Genomic DNA, 18,187 nt, shown 5'->3' on the forward strand with positions numbered 1-18,187 from the left:
TGATTGGTTTAGATAATCAGTCCTGAATTTTGAAAATTTAAAGAATTCTGGGTGTGACAACATTTATTAATGTTTATCTTTCATTGAGACAACATATATTATACTTTGTTATTTACTGAGACATTTAAAAAAAGTTTGTGACAAACTGTTGATCAGTTTCTTTATTAAACTTAAAATAAATGACCCTTTAGTCCACCACTCTCCTGCAGCCAAACGATTGAGCCATTACACTCTCTTCTAGTAAATTCCTCACTTTTATCGATCGATGAATTTTCACATTTTGGCTGAAAAAATTGATATTATTCTATTTCTCTTCCAGGAAAAGAAATCGCCAGATTTTGCTATTATGAAAATATGTTTGTCAGCATGAATTATGTGATCAGATTCATGATCATTTGTCTCTTCTTGTTGTACAAAGTGTGTGGATTAATCTTGGCAATCTCAAAGTTCTATGATTATCATCCTTTGCAATTGCAAAATAAATCCAAAAATTATGAAATTTTTGACATAATATTTAGTTCAAATTAATGTATTTTTATTGTTCAATTTATCCAATAGTAAGTGATTTTGCAATATCTTGAGTGGAGAAAAAGTTTGTAATTGGGCTTGATGGGTGATTGGGTTATTCAGATAATTTTTGACTTATTTATTCATACTAGTATCAATGAGTTGATCCAACTTATCAATTTGCACTGGTATAAATGGGTTGATCTAAGTATACTAGTTATAAAATTTTTGTTAGAACCTGTCCATATTACCTAAAATGTCACTTCGCAATTGTTTTATTTACTTGCAACTTAATATTCTTATCAACCAAATTCGCACTTTACAATTGTTTCATTTACTTGCAACTTTATGAGTTACCTTATTGACCAAACAATTTGTATGTTTTGTACGGTCAAAAAGTTTGATGAAAATTTGTGAAATAACCAAATGGAAATTTAAAAATTATTTTTAGCAATTATGAAAAGAAAAGGATAAAAGAGCCCACATGGCACTTGAATTACTAGGCAGTATTTTTTAATTTTCTTTTTCTTTACATATTTCTTGTCTTCACTTCTATTGTTTTTTCCCCCTAATTTTCTTTTCTGGGTGCATTTGGGTGTTTAACCAATTAAAGTGGTAAACAGTTCGAAGTTAATGACTCAAATTTCCAACTTTTTTTTGAACTCCAATTATCAAATACTTAAAATAGTGAATTCATGAATTTTCAATATAACTCGTAATTGTTTAGTTCAATTGTATTTTTAAAATTTTTTTTTTTCTATTTCAATGTCCTCCTACCAAATCCATAATCCAAACAAAGGATTTAACTTCTTTGGAATCCTTTTCATTTCCCCAGCCTATTGTCAACCAAACAAGATAAAAGATTATGGATTTCAAGGAAATCTACTTTCCATTCTTTTACTTTCCTTTCCTCAGCGGTTTCCTGGAACCAAACAAAGCCAGACTCCTGAACAGAAAGCTATACCTTCATAGAGGCGGTGACCATCTTTTCTGGAAATCATTCCAAATCCATTTGTTTCTCTGGTTACAACAGTCCACGGACAGTGACCATCTTGTTTGAAGGGGCAATTTTTTTGTTAGCTAACCTTCCTTTCAAGACTCCAAAAATTGATTTGAAGTCTATAGCCACAAGGACACTAATAACCTATTTGCATTATGATGCTTCGATTCGAAATAAAATTCCACCAAATTTTCAGGCACATGTACCCAAACGGAAAAGGAACTACTATAACCAGGCATAACCACTTCATTAATACATCAAACAACAGGAGAATCAAGGCTCTCCTCCAAATGTCATAGTCTATCCTACCATCAAAAATATAATTTCACAGTCGAAACTTGGGATCACATGAATTCCAAATCTTCTTCCTGTGCTTCAAGAACTATGGTGGCAAGAGCAAGTCTATATGCGGTGGACCTCAAATTCCTGACCAGAACGTAAATTTCCTTCCTCCTCTTGCTAACAGATATGGTCTTCCATTGATCCTCTCTAAGACGAGCAAGCAAAGCCACCTCACATAGACCTATTGCCACAGGCTTCTTACTGTATGTCCATCAAAACAACATTCAAATTCAGAAAAATAAACCAAAGAGACTACAGAAAAGGACAAACAAACGATGTCCAAAGGAACTCACATCAACCAAATAAATTCACAAAGCCAAAAAAAGTTCATTCACAATCACTCTTGCAGAATACACAATAATTACCTGCCTTGAATGAACCCAGTTGTAATAAAACCAATAGGCCACCTAAAAGATTCCCTGACCACTGGGTCTTCCGGTACTTGAAGTGCCCATCTCCCAGATGGCTGCTGAACAAAATATGAACCTGGTAAAGACTGAGGTGCTTGAAATTTTCCAGCATCGTCCAATCTGCATCATTTACAACAAGCTGCTTTGAGAAAAGTTACTAGAAGCCTTAAAATTCCAGTTTCCAAAGTTCCTCTTTTTTAATTTTCCCAAAAATGTGATACATACATACTCGTTTACGAGGCTGCATGCCCTACTTAAGTTTGGTTCAACCTCTACAACCTTATGGTTACACAGCATCATAACTTGATTGATAAAAACGACCCGTACAACGGATATACCAATCCCTCGAATAAGCTTCACAATATAAGCCATCAGCTAGTAAGGCATAGCAAAAGGTTTGATTTCTCCCCAAATTCTTTTAGTGAAGAGTTACTGTATCTTATGAACCTTAAAAGCTACAACACAAAACCAATCGTTGACAGCAGTCGTCAAAATATAACTAGACATCATCCATGTAAGCCATTGAAAATTTACATGAGAATTTGCAAAAGAGGCCTTGTTTGGTATTAAAACATTGCAATAGTGGACGTTCTGGGAATAAAAGGTTTCTAGTTGTCTAACTAGTAAATCAGTCGAAGTCCAACCTAATAATAATTTTTATTGCCTTGTGGTTTCCAATAGTTGCTGCTTAAAGAATACTGAGCACACTTTTGTTGAACCAAATCATAAGCCTTTTCATACTTTAGAGACATGTGCCACATCCACTTGTTTCATGAAAAGGAAAAGGTAAAGTCATGAGTGGTAAAGGAAAAATGAAGAAAACAATGCCTTAATCCACTGTATACCAGATATTGATGGTTTCAACATGTCAGCATGACGCCTATAAACTTGCATTTTCACCAATAAAATTTAATAAAGAAGACAGAATCATTTTTCATTTGCATGAAACAGACCAAAATAGTCTGAGAAAGCTGTGCAAAACAAGCCAAACAAATAAAAGGAAATCCATGAATATTTTTGAAGAAATCCTACCTGGTTGACGACCACATAGTTATATCACCGGGATGAGGAGCACAAACCACAGCTCCCTCTTCAAAAACACCTTCCTTGTAAGCATGCAAAAGAACTCTCACAAAGCATAGTTTCTGGCAACACATTAATTGAGAGCTGATGCCATTTGTTTGATGGGTAATTAATTCATTATCCTTCATAACCTTAGTCAAGCATCTCTTTCCATCAAGAGAATTTGGGAATAGAAGCAAATTATCATCTTTGACATGGCTTACAAAATGCAGCAGCACATCGGATGTCCTTGCAACAACACCATTAAAAACAGCACCACGACTTCCCACATCTGCTACATCACAATTTTTGCAATTTAAAATTTTCATTGAGTTATTACTAACTGGAAGAAATTTGGTGACCCCTACTGTAGATATTTCCTCAGAACCATAGTGGATACAGTCCCAAGGTGGAAAATGTGGAACTCTGAAAGGCCTCAGGGAAGGAGGTCGAAGCTTTTCCTTTTGATCAGCAATAGCTGCCTCCATTGCCATAAAGCAAGAATATGCATTGGTATCAGGAAAGTCTGAAGGGAAATATGGCAAACCAGCCTGAAAAGGAAAATCAATATTATGATAACCATAATAACCTTGCAGTTAATTCACTACCAATGGTATTCAAGACACTTACTTCACTTGTGATCCAATGCCTCTCTCTCAAACCTATAGCTAGACCACCATTGGAGATAATGGCAATCCAAAAGACTTTGACCCAGCTTAAAGGGAGAATGGCAGACCATCTAAAGGGATGACAAAAAATGACTATCAGAAACTCAATACACTTCATTTACAGAAGCTGCTCTCTAATTAGACAAACCAAAAGAGCATCTCACTTCCATCTCTCAGGTTGTTACTAAACTGGCTGAACCCTACAATAATATCCAATGCTTCTTTTCCCAAGACCACAAAAAATTCAATATCCTATGATCTTTGGCAAGTGAAAGCAAAGGCAGCATAAACAAATGCAAAAATGTAAACTGATGCTTGGTGTACGTGTTTGTGTTTGTATCAACAGTTGTTAGGGTAGTTTTACCTTGTTGTAAAGCCTTTGCCAGAATTATCTTTCAAAAGCATAATGGGGCATAATTGAGAGTACTGCCTCACACCTGAAGCATCTAACTTATTGGAAGTCTTCTCACCAATACTGAAAATTCTAATCAACTGACTCTGCTTTTTTTTGCAAAGAAAACTTTCTTCTACTGGCGGATTTACCCCTTTGGAGACATCCCACAAATCAATGAATTCAGAAAACCGATATTTTTCTTCAGGGTTTGAAGGCAATGATGAAAGGGAGCCTGGGTTCCAGGGTAGAATCCTCTCCGAGGTTGTGTCCCCTTGCGTATTAGTTTCTTTAGCACCTAGATCCTTAGACGGTTTAGTTTCTGGCAAAACAGCAAATCCTTTTTCTGCAATAGCACGAGGATCCTTTACTGTGAGAGAAATGATAACTGAAGTTGAAATTTGATCTTCCTGTGGAAGGGAGCATGAGTATGTTGTTGAAGATTTATTGTTATTTACAGCAACTGAACATTTCTGCACAGCCCAAGAATTTGTAGAACTGCATATCAAGCAAATTCGATTCAGCCATGAGCTTCCCTTATATACAGTCATGGTTTCAGAAGAAGAGGCCATACTATAAGCTAAATCACCAGGTCAGAGGATGGAATATGTTCTGCATAAGCTGAAATGCCTTGGGACCTATCAGGTCCAGTTTTCCAAGCTTGCCCTCGAGAGAGATGCAATTCACTGAGCGTCCATTTAAGTTTGCCTGCAAACCCACAATAGCAACTCACAAGACAGCAAACAAATCTTGTAATTGAAGATTGGGACATATGACTAGTCCATAAGCAATTTCATCACCTTCAAATAGTTCACAATCTGGGCTAAAATAAGTGCATTGTAACTAAACAGAAAAACAAACAAACAAACAAAAACACAGAAAAAAGGAAGAAGTACTCAATTAACTAGAAATTATCAAGAGCGGCAACTGGCCAAAAATAAAATAAAAAGAAACAGAAATTAAAAGAATAAGTTGCACAGTACTTTTAAATGAAGATATGAGCCAAACTCAAAAGCTAGAAGACGTGTTCTTCAGTATTGTTAGGTAAAGAACATACAGTTTCACATGCAGACTCCAGAACATCATATCCTTCTCTAAAAGCAGCAGGATGTATCCATATCCACAACTGTCTAGACGAAGCATAGCTGTCTATACTCTGCTGCTCATCTTTGTTATCAATTTTGTCAACCCTTGCAGTCAAAATTGGATTTTGTGGTCGCCACATGTAGGTCACTGGAGCAACTGGTTGAGCAAATACTGCCCCAACATGATGAAGCTGCCAATACACACGCAAAAGTCAAACACCAACATGTATTACAAATTTGATAGGTAGCTAAAAAATTGAGACAGTAACCTACCATAGCACTACCATAAGTGACACCAGCAAGTATATGCTGGGATGTCTGATCAGAAGTTTCTAAAGGAGAAGGGACCATAACTTGACTTAGAATCAACAATAAGAGGTCCTGAAAGCATGGAACAGTAATGTCAGGTATAGCAAATAACTTGTGTTTTTTGGTAGCAACACCTATGAAATTGCTTTGACAGTATAGAAGCATTTCAAACTAGATGCTTGCAAGGTGCAACATGAAGAAATGCCTGCCTCTGGACCCTCCAGCTGAACAGCACTATAGTAACTTGAGTCATGCACGAGCACTCCTTGCTTTGACTTCTTCAGGAGAGCCCTTGAACCTTTACCTCTACCTCAGGTAATATATAATAATCAATAATAGATATATAAATAAAAAAACATACCGTAGTTATTCATAATTGGTTGGAGTCAGAAATAAAAAAGTGACTACCTGCCATGGAGGCCGAGAGGGAGGTAAAATCCCCAGAGTTTAGACATGGTGAAGCGCTTAGCATGCCAAACATGTGTTGATAATCTCTTGGTCCCATCTCCAGATGTAGCAAAATCAGTCAGAGGATTCTTTTTTAGATCAATTGTCCGACGGATACGGCGAGGGAGCCTCTTCTCATCTGTCTCCAAAAGCCCATTATTACTATTATCATAACGGAATCTTTTCTTTATGTGGCTGGTGGTTCTCCTCCTCTTGTTTCTCTGGGAACGAAAATTGTTATGGAGACAAGTACCAACAATTGAATGAAGAGAGTGCAATTCACCAGCTCGTGATTCGGCCAATTTCTGCACATTGAGGGTTCGAGGTGGAGCTGCCGTAGATGCCTGAAGCTTGCTCCAATCTGTAACCATCTCCTTCCTCAAATGAGTTTTTAGGGTTAATTACGCTTTATCCCCTGAAACCTGACCCTAAGTAACGCTTGCCCTCTTAAACTCAAGATATATACACTTTACCCCTGCTATGACCAGTCAAACATTTAGAGTTAATTTTTTTCATCCAAACTTCAACGAAATAACATTACACCATTAATTAATGGCTCTATGGACAATGTTTAAGCTTTATTGGAGGAAAAATACCTTAATGAGTTCACATGATACAAAATAAATCTTAACATCTTATGAGGGGAAATTCGTTAAGAAACAGTACTATTGTCCCTTGTACACATCATTACTAAGTGGACAATTTTGTAAAATTAGGGCCACTTATTGATGGTATTTTGGTCCTTTAAAAATAAATGGTTAACAGTTGCCATTCAGTGTTGGCAGGCGTGCTTAGCTGCTTCTTTGAATAGATCACAGTTTTTACAAAGTCCTTCTCTTCCAGGATGTAGTTAGTGGTTAGCATCGTCTTCTTCTTCTTCACAATTCAGAAGATAATTATCCATGAGTGTCCATTGAGATATTTTTGCTCAGTTCTACTTTCTTTTATTTTTGGACTAAGAATCGTTTTAGAATGCTAAATCCTAAGATACAACTTCTCCTCCTAAGCTGTTAGGATAAAAAATTGGGATCCGGGCAAAGATGAAAGTGACATTGGATTTTATCAGAAATTTAGTGGTACATAAATTGGAGTTTTATTTGAAGTACGACTATGTATCCGATAAATTGAAAGTGAAGATACTTCAGTACCTAAATTTGGTACTGGTGTTGAAGTTATGCAGATACTAGATCAGGCTGGCTGTGCATACGCATAGCCACTGCCCACCAAATTGCCTTAATTTGATTTTCTAATTATTTTTCAATTTAGATTGATAAAGTTGTGTAAATTTGTACATTAGAAATCAAAATTTAGTGTAACAGCAGCACATATAATAGAAATAAAAGCCAAGTCATTGATAATGTACCCATAGATATTACCAATTGACCATAAAAAAAAGGATCATTATAGTTAAACACATCTTCAATGCTAGATGTTTCTCTAAGAATTACCTAGCACCTAGTACCATACAATTCGAATGCATACATTTTGATAAATAATATATAGAGGAGCAATACAATAGATCATATTATTTTCCCAAAAGGAGTTCAACATATTTGGATTACAAAAGAAGATTAATATTTCAGTTGGTCTAGTCTACGCACAAATCAGCTTTGGTTTTCTTTGTTGGACAATGCTTCTGCAGTTTTCATTTAAAGATTATTTGTTGACAATTGCAGCTTGTTCTATTGGTGAAACAGTTTAGCAGCAATGGATTCTTTTCCTAAGTATTCTTCAGTGAAGGCAGGGCTTATTTTGACACCATTTTTTGAAGTTGAAGCTTCAGCAAAGATACCAGATCTTTTAGGTATTTCCCTGAGTAGTAGACTGTTAGATAGGATTATTCCACAACATATAAGAACTATGAAGAAATTGGGTGCCAAAAAGTGTATCATTTGTTGTATACTAAAAGTGCATCACTCTGTTTACAATGAAAAAAGATTAATGTTAGTTTTTTCTTTCTACTCTACTATCTTTTCAATATAAAACAGGTCAAGTGACATCAAATTCTTGACACCAATGACCAACAAAAAAACACACACAACATATAACTGGATAAAGAAAATCCAGCTACACTAAACTATTGCTAGAACAAACTTCCTGTAGTATTAATTTGGAATTTTATCAACTGAAGAGAAACATGCAGCAATTAATTTAGGAACAAAATTTAACTCAACTCAAAAACCATAGTAACCAGTTCCTCTATATGAAACCTATGACAAACACCATCGAACAAAAGAAATTCAGCACTGAAACATTTGTAAGAAAGATGAATTTTAAAAACATGAAAATTATGCTGCTACTAATCTGCCAATTCTATGAAACGTTCTATCTAGCAAATACAAAGCTATATGTTACTGACATTTGTAAGAAGGATGAACTTTAAAAATGGAAAACATGCTGCTATTAATCCGCCAATTCTATGATATGTTCTAACTAGCAAATACAAAGCTATATGATAAAATTCTGGTGTAGTACACAAAATTAAAAATTACATGTTTGAAAGGATACATAGTACCGTCTCCTTATGCAAGTAAGAAAGTAAATCCAAGATTTTCCGGAGTGTCATGATACAAAAACTTGTCCAATAGAATCATAAGACTTTTTTTTTTAAGTCATGATTCTGCAAATTAAAAAAAAAGTCAACATTTTTCAAGTGACCCTATATAATGTGAAAATCTATTATAGGATTTGAACTGTGCTTGCTTGTGTTATTATTCATCTGCAAATTGTTATCCTTTGATTCTTTTCCTCAAGTACACCCAAAACATTCTTTTTACTCCTTTTATCAAAAACTAATCCATGATACACATTACAAATATAAATTTTGAGAATAAATGTATCCAAGATATTCTGTCTATATTCATTTTTACCATTAACCACCACATTTTACTTATCAATCACTAACTTACAGATACAACCAAAGGAAAACATGAATAACCATAAATTAACTCAAAACACAAAATCAAACATATAGAACTCATTAACTTTTACGTTGTAAGCAATCTTGAGCTCTGTAGTACAACATAACAACACCTTCAGATGAAAATTCATACTAGTGCATGATGAAACATCATGAATTATCGTTGGGAAGAAAACAAAAGACAGTGGATCAATATAGCCATTTCCATATCCCAACTGCAACACAACCAAATCCACTTAAAGATATAAACAAAAAGAAAAGAGAAAAGGCAGAACTTAGAAAAACTTTCCAGCCAAAAAATTGATAATGTCCAAAAAAAAAGGCAGAACTGAATAGATTGATATGGGCATTTCCATATTCAACAGCAAGAGTCCCAAATCCATTAAAACATTAAAAATAAGAAAAAAGAAAGGCAAGAACTTAGGAATAAGAAAAAGGAAATGCAAGAACTTAGAAATATTACAGCAAAGTTGCCCAAAAAACTTGATATTTTCGTTGAAAAAATACAGAACTCAATACAATGATATAGGCACTTCTACATCTCAACCTCAAGGGTCGCAAATCCATTAATTGACAAAATAAAACAAGAAAAAAATTCAAGAAATTAGAATAAATTCTAACAGCTACAATTACCCTAAAAAGATTCAATGAAATTGAACATAAACCTACTAGCCTCATTGAAATCATAGAGACGATGCATTAAGAGTAGTTTTAGGTGGGTTTTTCAAGAAACTCAAAATTTTAAGATTGATTACAAACCTTAAAAAACCCTAGAAGAAGATTACAGAAATTTCTACAGCTTCTTCTTTTTAGGTTTTTTTTTGGAGGCACAAAAACAAAAACCTAAGAAATTAGAGTATGCTACATAAACAATTTTATCCAGGAACAAAAATTAAAAAGTAACAAAAAAAAGGCAAGAACTACATTCACCTGATTTTCCAGATTATTAAGTCTTCTTCCGCACTCAAAAAGTACACAGATTCTCTCCTCACTCCTTGTGATTACAAGTAACGCAGACGCTGAACATGGGGAATAAATAGAGATTTGAGAAAACAATTTCACGAATTCAAAAATCTTCGGACCAAATTTTTGAGAAAAAATTAACCAGAAAAAAATTTAAGGAATTAAAAAATGAAGGAGGAGGCGTGCGCCTTTGTGTGTGTTTTTTTGTGTGGGAAGTGTGTGGAAAGGGGAATAGTGACAAAGAAAGAATAAAATAGTAAAATACTTATGTATTATCTCGTTATTAGGGAGAATTTGGTTATTTATTTAAGGGGTAAAATAGGTTAGTGATCGTAATTTTCAAAAGGGTTAATTACAGTTTGCCCCCCTAAATTTTAAATATACATACTTTGCCCTCTTCATTGACTCCTCAAACATTAATGATACATTTTCCATCCAAAAAGTTAACAAAATGACGTTAATGCATATACATAATGGTTCTACGATAATGCTATACTTTTAATTGGAATATAAAATATCTTATTAGAAAAAAAATACAAAGTCACATGATTTAAAAAAATTTTAAAAAATAAAAGATGACATAATACCAAACAATTGAAAAATTGTATTGTGGAGAGAAAAAGAATTTAAAAATCCCCTAAAACTTCTACACAAGTTTTCCATCGCTGATCATTTTTCCTTTAAATTGTAAATAGATTTGTTTTTATAATTTTTGTTTACCTTGTAGCTTTCACAAGATTTTCATCAATCAATAAGATGCTATTTGGAATTTTTATGCCATATTTATATCTTGCTTTATATATGCTTCTCCCATGTGACAATTGAGAGAGAGAGAGAGAGGACAAGATTTCTCGATTATCGATTACTCGCAGCCTCCGACTTGTTTGCTTGCTCATCACTCTCGATCAAGTTCAGTGGTGGCTAGTGTTGCAGTCTGGACAAGGGTGAAGTTTGGTAAAATCTTAAGTTTATGTTTGCACTATGAGAACTGAGATAGTTTTTCTTTTAATTCTCATTTAGACCAAGAGATAGGGGGTTAAAAAGTTTGCACTATGAAATTCTTTGAAGTCATTGCTATATTAATTCCTTGGCAGCTCACATCCTCCATGTACAATTTCTCTATTCCTCTAGGAGTGAGACACAATACCTGGAAGGCCATGATTACCTTTCTTTGGATTTCTGCAAGAGACAATTGCTGATTTGCTTATTGCACCATGGTACGTACTTTTCAATTTATGTGACAAAGTTGCAAAGATAGTCGTATTTGGCAATCTTCTTAAAACTGCTATAGCAGAAGATGTTCACCGCGTGGCACAGTACATTCTGTCATTTACCCTCTCCCCAAAGAGAAGCTTGAGTATCATGGTAAGTTATGTCCTTATTTTGTTCTCAATGCATCCAGGTTTACATTTCCTAGGTTCATGCTTGTAATCATCACGTTGAATTGATTAAGAGCTTCCTATCCATTTTGGTTCTAGCTAAAACAAAAGGAATTGTTCTCCTTTGAATAAAGAAAGCCCTTATGTCATAGTTAATACACCAAGACGTTATGTGACTGCTTGCAGGATTCTAATTAATGTAGATATAGCTTAACTAGATTGCTCTTTAGACTACTTCTCTACGCTTGCCTTGTGGCGCCCCGAAAGGATGAGTGTGAGAACCCGAAAATTTTTATATATTTTTGAGACATTATTTTGTTTCCTTGTCTATAATTTTATGTCTTTCTTCAATATATTAATTTCCTATACATTTTTATAAGGGAATATAGTTTTCAAATCATTTCCTTGATACAAGTTAGTCCACGTTAAGTTTTAAGTGTATACCGGACGTGGGACCCGCTAGTGCGGTAAATGCAATCTATTTTTGACAACTTGTTGGAGTTTTGTATTAAATGATATTATTTTACAAGGTGCTAAGAGATATTAGAAGTTACCTATATGGATTAGTATTAGAGAGACAAAGAGATAAGTTTTAAGCTAAAAGGTGACAAGTGTCACCATGTAATACATCCTTGGACTTTTGACCAGGATATTTTTACCTTCTTAAATCTAATTTTGGCCAATTTATTTCTTCATTTTTAGCTCCTTTGGCTGGCCCTCTCAACAAGACAAGAAAAGAAAGCTCTCAACTTGTTTCTTCCATTTCTTGCCTTGATCTCACAAACCAACCGTTAAAACTTTGATTTGCTCCATAAAAACCTTTCTCTTGGTAGGATTAAGGTGAGTGGTGAAGTGGTTTGAGAAGCAAATGTGCTAAGTTGCTTGTTGTCTTGAGGTTACAAGGTGAGTTGTTAAGAATCTTTCCCTTTAGCTTTGATAATGTTCAATTAGTGGCTTTAGTGGTTTAATATGATGACATATGGTGTGATTATGGTTTGTTTATGGTTGGAAGTGAAGGTTTGATGGATTTGGATTTATTATTGTTATTTTTCTGTTTTGTATGATGATCATGGTTTAATCATGGTATGATGGCTGGTAATGGTGTAAAATGAAGCTTGTATATGTTAGTTGAAGTTGGTTGCTGAAAATTTCAGCTTTTTGCGGAAATTTCAGGTTTGGGTTTCAAATCTGCCCTGTTCTGACCATATTTATTTGAGCATATTAGAGGCCGAATCAGGCTTAGATTAAAACATGAAAGTTGTAGAAAATGGGGTTAACTAGCTGCCTGTAAAATTTCAGCTCGATCTGAGCACTGTATCCTATGAAATGACCGAAATACCCTTGACTGTCCATGAACCCTGTTTCGCGCCCAGATTTCTGTTTTCGTGGAGTTTCCCATTTTTTACCATGAAATTGCACGATTTGGCTTTGGAGGTCTTCATAAGAAATGTAGGTTTATGTCTTGGTTTCGAAACGCCATAAGATTCGTTTCAATCCGATAAGTGTAGCTTCAGTTATGGATATTGTACTGAAAGATGTATTTGATAGTTTATAATGTGTATGTGGTTAATTCGAGATGAATTGGTGTTGCTTGTAGGTTGGAAATGAAGCATTTATGGGGAAATACTGTCCGAACTTATAGAGTGTATGATTGCTTTGAGTTTGTGATTTAGGGCTTGGACTCGGGCAAGATAATGATATATGATGGATGGTTTCTGAGCCGTGGAGGTGAGTGACCCTAAACCGTTTCTAAAGTTACTTTTGAACCGTTTCTTGCATTATTTACTTGTTTGCATATCATGTGTGCCGGCATGCGAGTTCATGACATGATTTGGCTTAACTGAGTTCTTGGGAAATCTGTGCTGAACACCAACGTCTCCACCTCTGTTCATTTGGAGCAAATGGCTCCCTCTTACTGTTTCACTGCTACTGGATCTATTTGAGCGTTGAATGTTTAAGTACAATGATTTCACTGGCTCACGAGAGCAATAAACGTACATTTGATTACTGATTCATGACATCATTGAAATTAACGATTTTGAAATATATTTGAGTACTGATTTTACTGGTTACTCACTGAGCTTTTAGCTTACCCCAAAACTATTTTATTTCCCTCCACAGGGCTCGTGGCGAAGGAAGGCTTGTAGTACTTATTCACGTGACTGGATGGCATATATCTTGTACCGTTTGGATTTGGAATCATTTTATGTATAGTTGGGAATTAATTTCCGTTGCGTATGTGATATGTAATTCTTGGAGAATTTGATGTAAAGTTGAGATATATCTTGTAATTTAATTGAGGAGTTTAGTGAACGACTGAGTCCCGACGAGAGTTGGGCAGGCGGTCCGCCGAACCCTTTGGTTCGCCTTAGGGGGAGGTGGGGCTGTCACATGCCTACTCTCTGTTTCGTGATTGTCCATATAATCATATGTGGACACATATCTTATAGGTTTCTCACAACTGTGTACATATCTTGTAGCTTTCTCTAAAAGCTGTAGTGACTCTCTATAAGTTAAATCCTGGACTATAGTTGCATGGCGTTGCTTTGTCTAGACATGGTTTTAGGCTTCTGAATGGAAGTCCTTTTGTGATGCTTGATCAATGAATTCTTGAAAATGCACAAGATCGATCGTAGTAATAAATTATATGGAGTATTTTAGAATCGAACCCAAAGGATGAGTTAATTTTTTACTTTAATTATTGTAACAAAAGAACAAAATTCAAATTCAAGAAGTTGCATTTTCTAACTAAACAATAAAATAATAATCAATTCAAATAAAATAGTGATGAGAAAACAATAGACACGAATCCAGGGTGTCGAACCCTTTTTTTTCAAAAATAAAATTTAGTATTGAAAAAATGAGTTTTTTATTTTTAGAAAATAAATAAAGAAAAAGGATCTAAAATGGGATTTAAAAAATGTGACGATTTTGACTCAAAATAATAGTCTAAAAATGATTTTTAGGAAAAAATAGGAGTCGCCACTTAATATTGAGTTTAAGTGTATCAAATCACTCAAAATATTTTTTTAAATAATAAAATAAATAAAAATTCCTTTTAGACGACTCTAAGTATTTGAAAACAAGAGAAAAGGGTTTGGAAGTCACGGTTGAAAAAAAGGAAAGCAAAAATTTGATCTAATGCACCGTTTCAACCTAACCAAAGTTAGTTGCGAAATTTAGTCAAACTTTTTCTTAATCTATTCTATGAAATTTATCACATTTTTGATGTTTCTATATGGATACAAATTTAGACCTGGGGGTATCGAGGGAGTCGAGATGTCTCTTCAAAATTTAGTTGGTGCAAATAACATCAATTGCTACGCCTAAGAGTGATTCATTGACGAGGTCACAAATATACAAGAGATGATGCTCGAAGAAAAGAAAAATTATAATATATAAATATATATGACCTAAAAGAGAGGAATGCAACATAACAGGTATGGGAGACTAAAATTTGTGATTCAAATTTTCCTTCTTATAAAGGGGGTAAGAGCGTGCTGAGATTAAGAATGCATACTCGTTCATTTCTCATATTTGAAAGGTGACTCTCCTAACCTAATCAAACAAATGGACTAACCTATTTCTAATTTTCTAACATGAGATGCAATTCTAAATAATACGCTCCAAACATATCGAGGGTAAGGGGATAATAGTAGTGAAAATATTACGCAAATGAAATTATCCTAAAAATAAGGAAAATGTATGAAATGCAATAAATGTCACACGAGGTATGAATCTAACGCAAAAAAGGTCTAAAGTTCTCACTAGCACTGGACTAGTAAGAAACAGGAAAAAAGTCCACAACTAGTGTTGGACTAGTGTGATGACAGTGAGAACTCGCAAATTTTCTTACTTTAAATTCCTATTACGAGCTCATTTAAATATTTATTTGGTCGTTTATTTCGAATATTTTATTTCAACCCCTTTATACTCAATTACATGGAACTATGACCTACAAGTATTTTAAAAACGCCTTGATTCGAAAATTTATATTTTGAAAGCTCGTTTAGAGTGAATAGTAAATGCGCGTTTGGAAACAATAATCGATTCGTGAATACAATAAGGTTGAAAAATTGGAAACTTGTACATTAGTCTTGAAATAGGTGTTTTTATGTTTAAGTGCCCAAGTGTTAGTTAGTTATACTATCGTTATAAGAATTTATTAGAAATTTCACTCTATCGCGCTTAAATTGGAAGTATTTTCGCGCGCGATTAATTGAGAGACTTAAGACCTTTATTTTGGGACTATTAAGAATGAATAATAATAGTATGAATGGAAGTGCATTAGAGATTTAATGCACTAGTGAAACAAACTCGAGAGGAATCGAGTACGAAACGAGCGTACGCGTGCGCGGAGGGAGAGTTGACATTTGAGCACTTTTGAACCACACATTTAAGCTTCTCAAGGAAGCTTCATTTGCAACAAAACACTCTCCTTTCTCTCTCTCTAACAGCTAGCCATCTTCAAGGAGAAAACAACCAAAATCTTCATCAATTCTTGCTTCATTTCTTCATCAAATCACTCCAAAATTTACACACAACTTACAAACCACTTGGAGATCAACTTAAGCTAGGCAAGGAGCTTGTTTCTCACGGTTTTCTTGGGCTTAAGGTGACTGAAAATTTCTGCTCTAGCCATCTAAGAAGGTAAATGATGATCAACCTCTTGAATCTTGGTTTATATAAGTTGTATTGCACTTGTGAGCTCATAGATTCATATGGGTAGTTTTATATGGTTGGAAATCTTGTGAATGGGCTTTATAAAATCCCACAATGGCTTGATGAACTGATTTGATGAGATTTAATGTTATTTATGTTGGATTAGTACTTAATCTAGTGAGAATGAGTTGTGTTGTGAAAGAAAACTCAAAGGAAGTGAGATGAGCAAAAGTGACGATACTGCCCCTGTTTTGCCGTGACCCTTAGTGCACATTTTTGTGGTTCAATTGACTTGATTTTGATGTAAATATGTTGTGTGGGTTGTATGAAAAGTTTCCACAAAAAATCATCCAATTTGGTTGGCCAAAAGTTGAGATTCCGAAAATGTAGCAAAATTGGAAACGTAACCAGAGCCTCTCTGGCAGTGATTTTGCTTCGGCTATAACTCTTTACTCTGACAGCGAAATCGAGTGCCGTTTGTGGCATTAGAAACTAGACACTTCCAGTTTTCCAAAGGTCTAAAATACATGCCCTGATTCCACCTGAGTGAGCGGTACCAACCTTGTAAAGTTGTCTGTTCTGTTTCTCGTCTGTACTGGAAGCCCTGTTTTGAGCTGCAATTTGATGCTCAAATATGAGCTAGTTGTGGACAGAATTTTAAAATGATTCCTTCTAAGAAATTGTAACCTTATGAATTTATTTTTCAATGCCACTGACCATGCTCAATTCTGAGTTGAATTGAGTGAGTTGTGGCCAGATTTCAGAACTATCTTCGTGAAAGAAAACCCTAATTCTGGACTGATTTATAGCTAATCTTGATTTGGGACTTGTTATTCGAAATCCTTGGTGTTAATCACCTACCAAACATATTTTGAATGTTTTCTACACTTTTTCTTCATAAATGAATCATGTTCGAGGAATTTTCATTGGCCAAATGTTTGAGAAAAGGAAGACAAAAGTGCAAGGCAGATTTGCTTTATAAATTCATGGAATTTTAATAGTTTTGTTAACTGACTTTTCGTGCGAATTTTTGGATGAGATTTGACAGGGGAATAGCCCTTATATGGTAGTGTAATACTGAAAAATTTGGTGTCATTCCAAATTCATTTCGATGCTCAACCAAATTCTCAAAGTTCACCTTTTAAATCTGGAAAATTTTGTTTAGTGAGGAAATTTCAGTAACTTTGGGCCACCATATATTGGTACTCAAAACTCCGATTCTTGTTCCACTTGTTGTGTTTTAAACTTTGATTGTAACTCTAATTGAGTTCCAATTTTCAGAGGCTAGTTTGCATTATGTGAATTTTTCCGAATTTCCAAACTTTACCGAAAATCAACCCAAATCTGTCTTGGTATTCCAAAACAGCATCTTTGAGCCACATTTTGAATGGCATCCATTTGGAATTATGGAAAAGTGTCTTCTAGGAACTTTTAGTACTTTGGAAGTATTTTCCAACGGTACGAAGTTTTCCAATTTTGGACTTACCGAGAGTGAGATACGATTTTTCAAAAACTGCTTGATAAATCTGAAATTTCCGAACTTAAAGGAAATTAAGGGTTTGGAACTCTGCATTTTCCTTCCATATCACTCGACCGTTTCGCACTTGACTTTAAAAGATGCAAATCAGATTTCTCTTGTACTTTTAAAACCCGCTTTTGAATCTCGATTTACGAGTAATTAAGGCTCGTATTTGTGAATTTTCTTAGATTGTACTAGTGTGCAATCTTTCTTGATATCTAGGGGTTTTAAGTGTAAGGATCGAAGACAACCTAAGAGGGGGGGTGAATTAGGCTTTTAAAGAACTGCAAAAATACAGTCCTCTTTTCTGCACAGATTACCTTTCTTTTCTCAAAAAGCTCCCAATGAACGAGATAGTACAAGAGCACAGATATTCATGAGATGAAGAGAGGAATAGTTTATGTAGAAAAGCAGTAAATGAAAGTAAAGAAACAAACCAGGCTTCAAACACAACTGAGGTTTGAACACCACCTTTATATTTCAAGTTACTTCAAGTTGAACAGACTTGCAACCAATCTTCTGT

The 18,187-nt window shown here is 34.7% G+C and overlaps 1 protein-coding gene across 4 annotated transcripts; it reads right to left on the bottom strand.

Moving 5' to 3' along the window:
• Window positions 1–1,710: 1,710 nt before the first annotated feature.
• Window positions 1,711–10,374, bottom strand: LOC113702233 (ribonucleases P/MRP protein subunit POP1). Of its 4 annotated transcripts, none has more exons than XM_027223337.2 (11): window positions 10,072–10,374; window positions 6,183–6,696; window positions 5,984–6,080; window positions 5,739–5,846; window positions 5,438–5,656; window positions 4,970–5,088; window positions 4,354–4,878; window positions 3,952–4,060; window positions 3,292–3,872; window positions 2,215–2,379; window positions 1,711–2,050 (listed from the first exon to the last, which is right to left on the bottom strand). In XM_027223337.2, the coding sequence occupies exons 2-11, from the start codon at window positions 6,590–6,592 to the stop codon at window positions 1,852–1,854; spliced, it is 2,532 nt and encodes an 843-aa protein (XP_027079138.1). In that variant the 5' UTR covers window positions 6,593–6,696; window positions 10,072–10,374; the 3' UTR covers window positions 1,711–1,851. The 4 variants fall into 4 exon arrangements, with proteins under 4 accessions (XP_027079138.1, XP_071915075.1, XP_027079140.1 ...); XM_072058974.1 differs by having other exon boundaries at window positions 5,984–6,084; XM_027223339.2 differs by having other exon boundaries at window positions 6,183–6,699.
• Window positions 10,375–18,187: the final 7,813 nt, after the last annotated feature.

Source organism: Coffea arabica, chromosome 7e, assembly GCF_036785885.1.
Source record: "Coffea arabica cultivar ET-39 chromosome 7e, Coffea Arabica ET-39 HiFi, whole genome shotgun sequence".
NCBI lineage: Eukaryota > Viridiplantae > Streptophyta > Magnoliopsida > Gentianales > Rubiaceae > Coffea > Coffea arabica.

Coding starts and splice junctions, on each gene's coding strand:
- LOC113702233 (XM_027223337.2), bottom strand. CDS start 6,592: ATGGTTACAGATTGGAGCAAGCTTCAGGCATCTACGGCAGCTCCACCT. Junction 4,879..4,969: donor ATATTCCATCCTCTGACCTG/GTGATTTAGCTT, acceptor CTTGATATGCAG/TTCTACAAATTCTTGGGCTG. Junction 2,380..3,291: donor ACTATGTGGTCGTCAACCAG/GTAGGATTTCTT, acceptor TAAATGATGCAG/ATTGGACGATGCTGGAAAAT.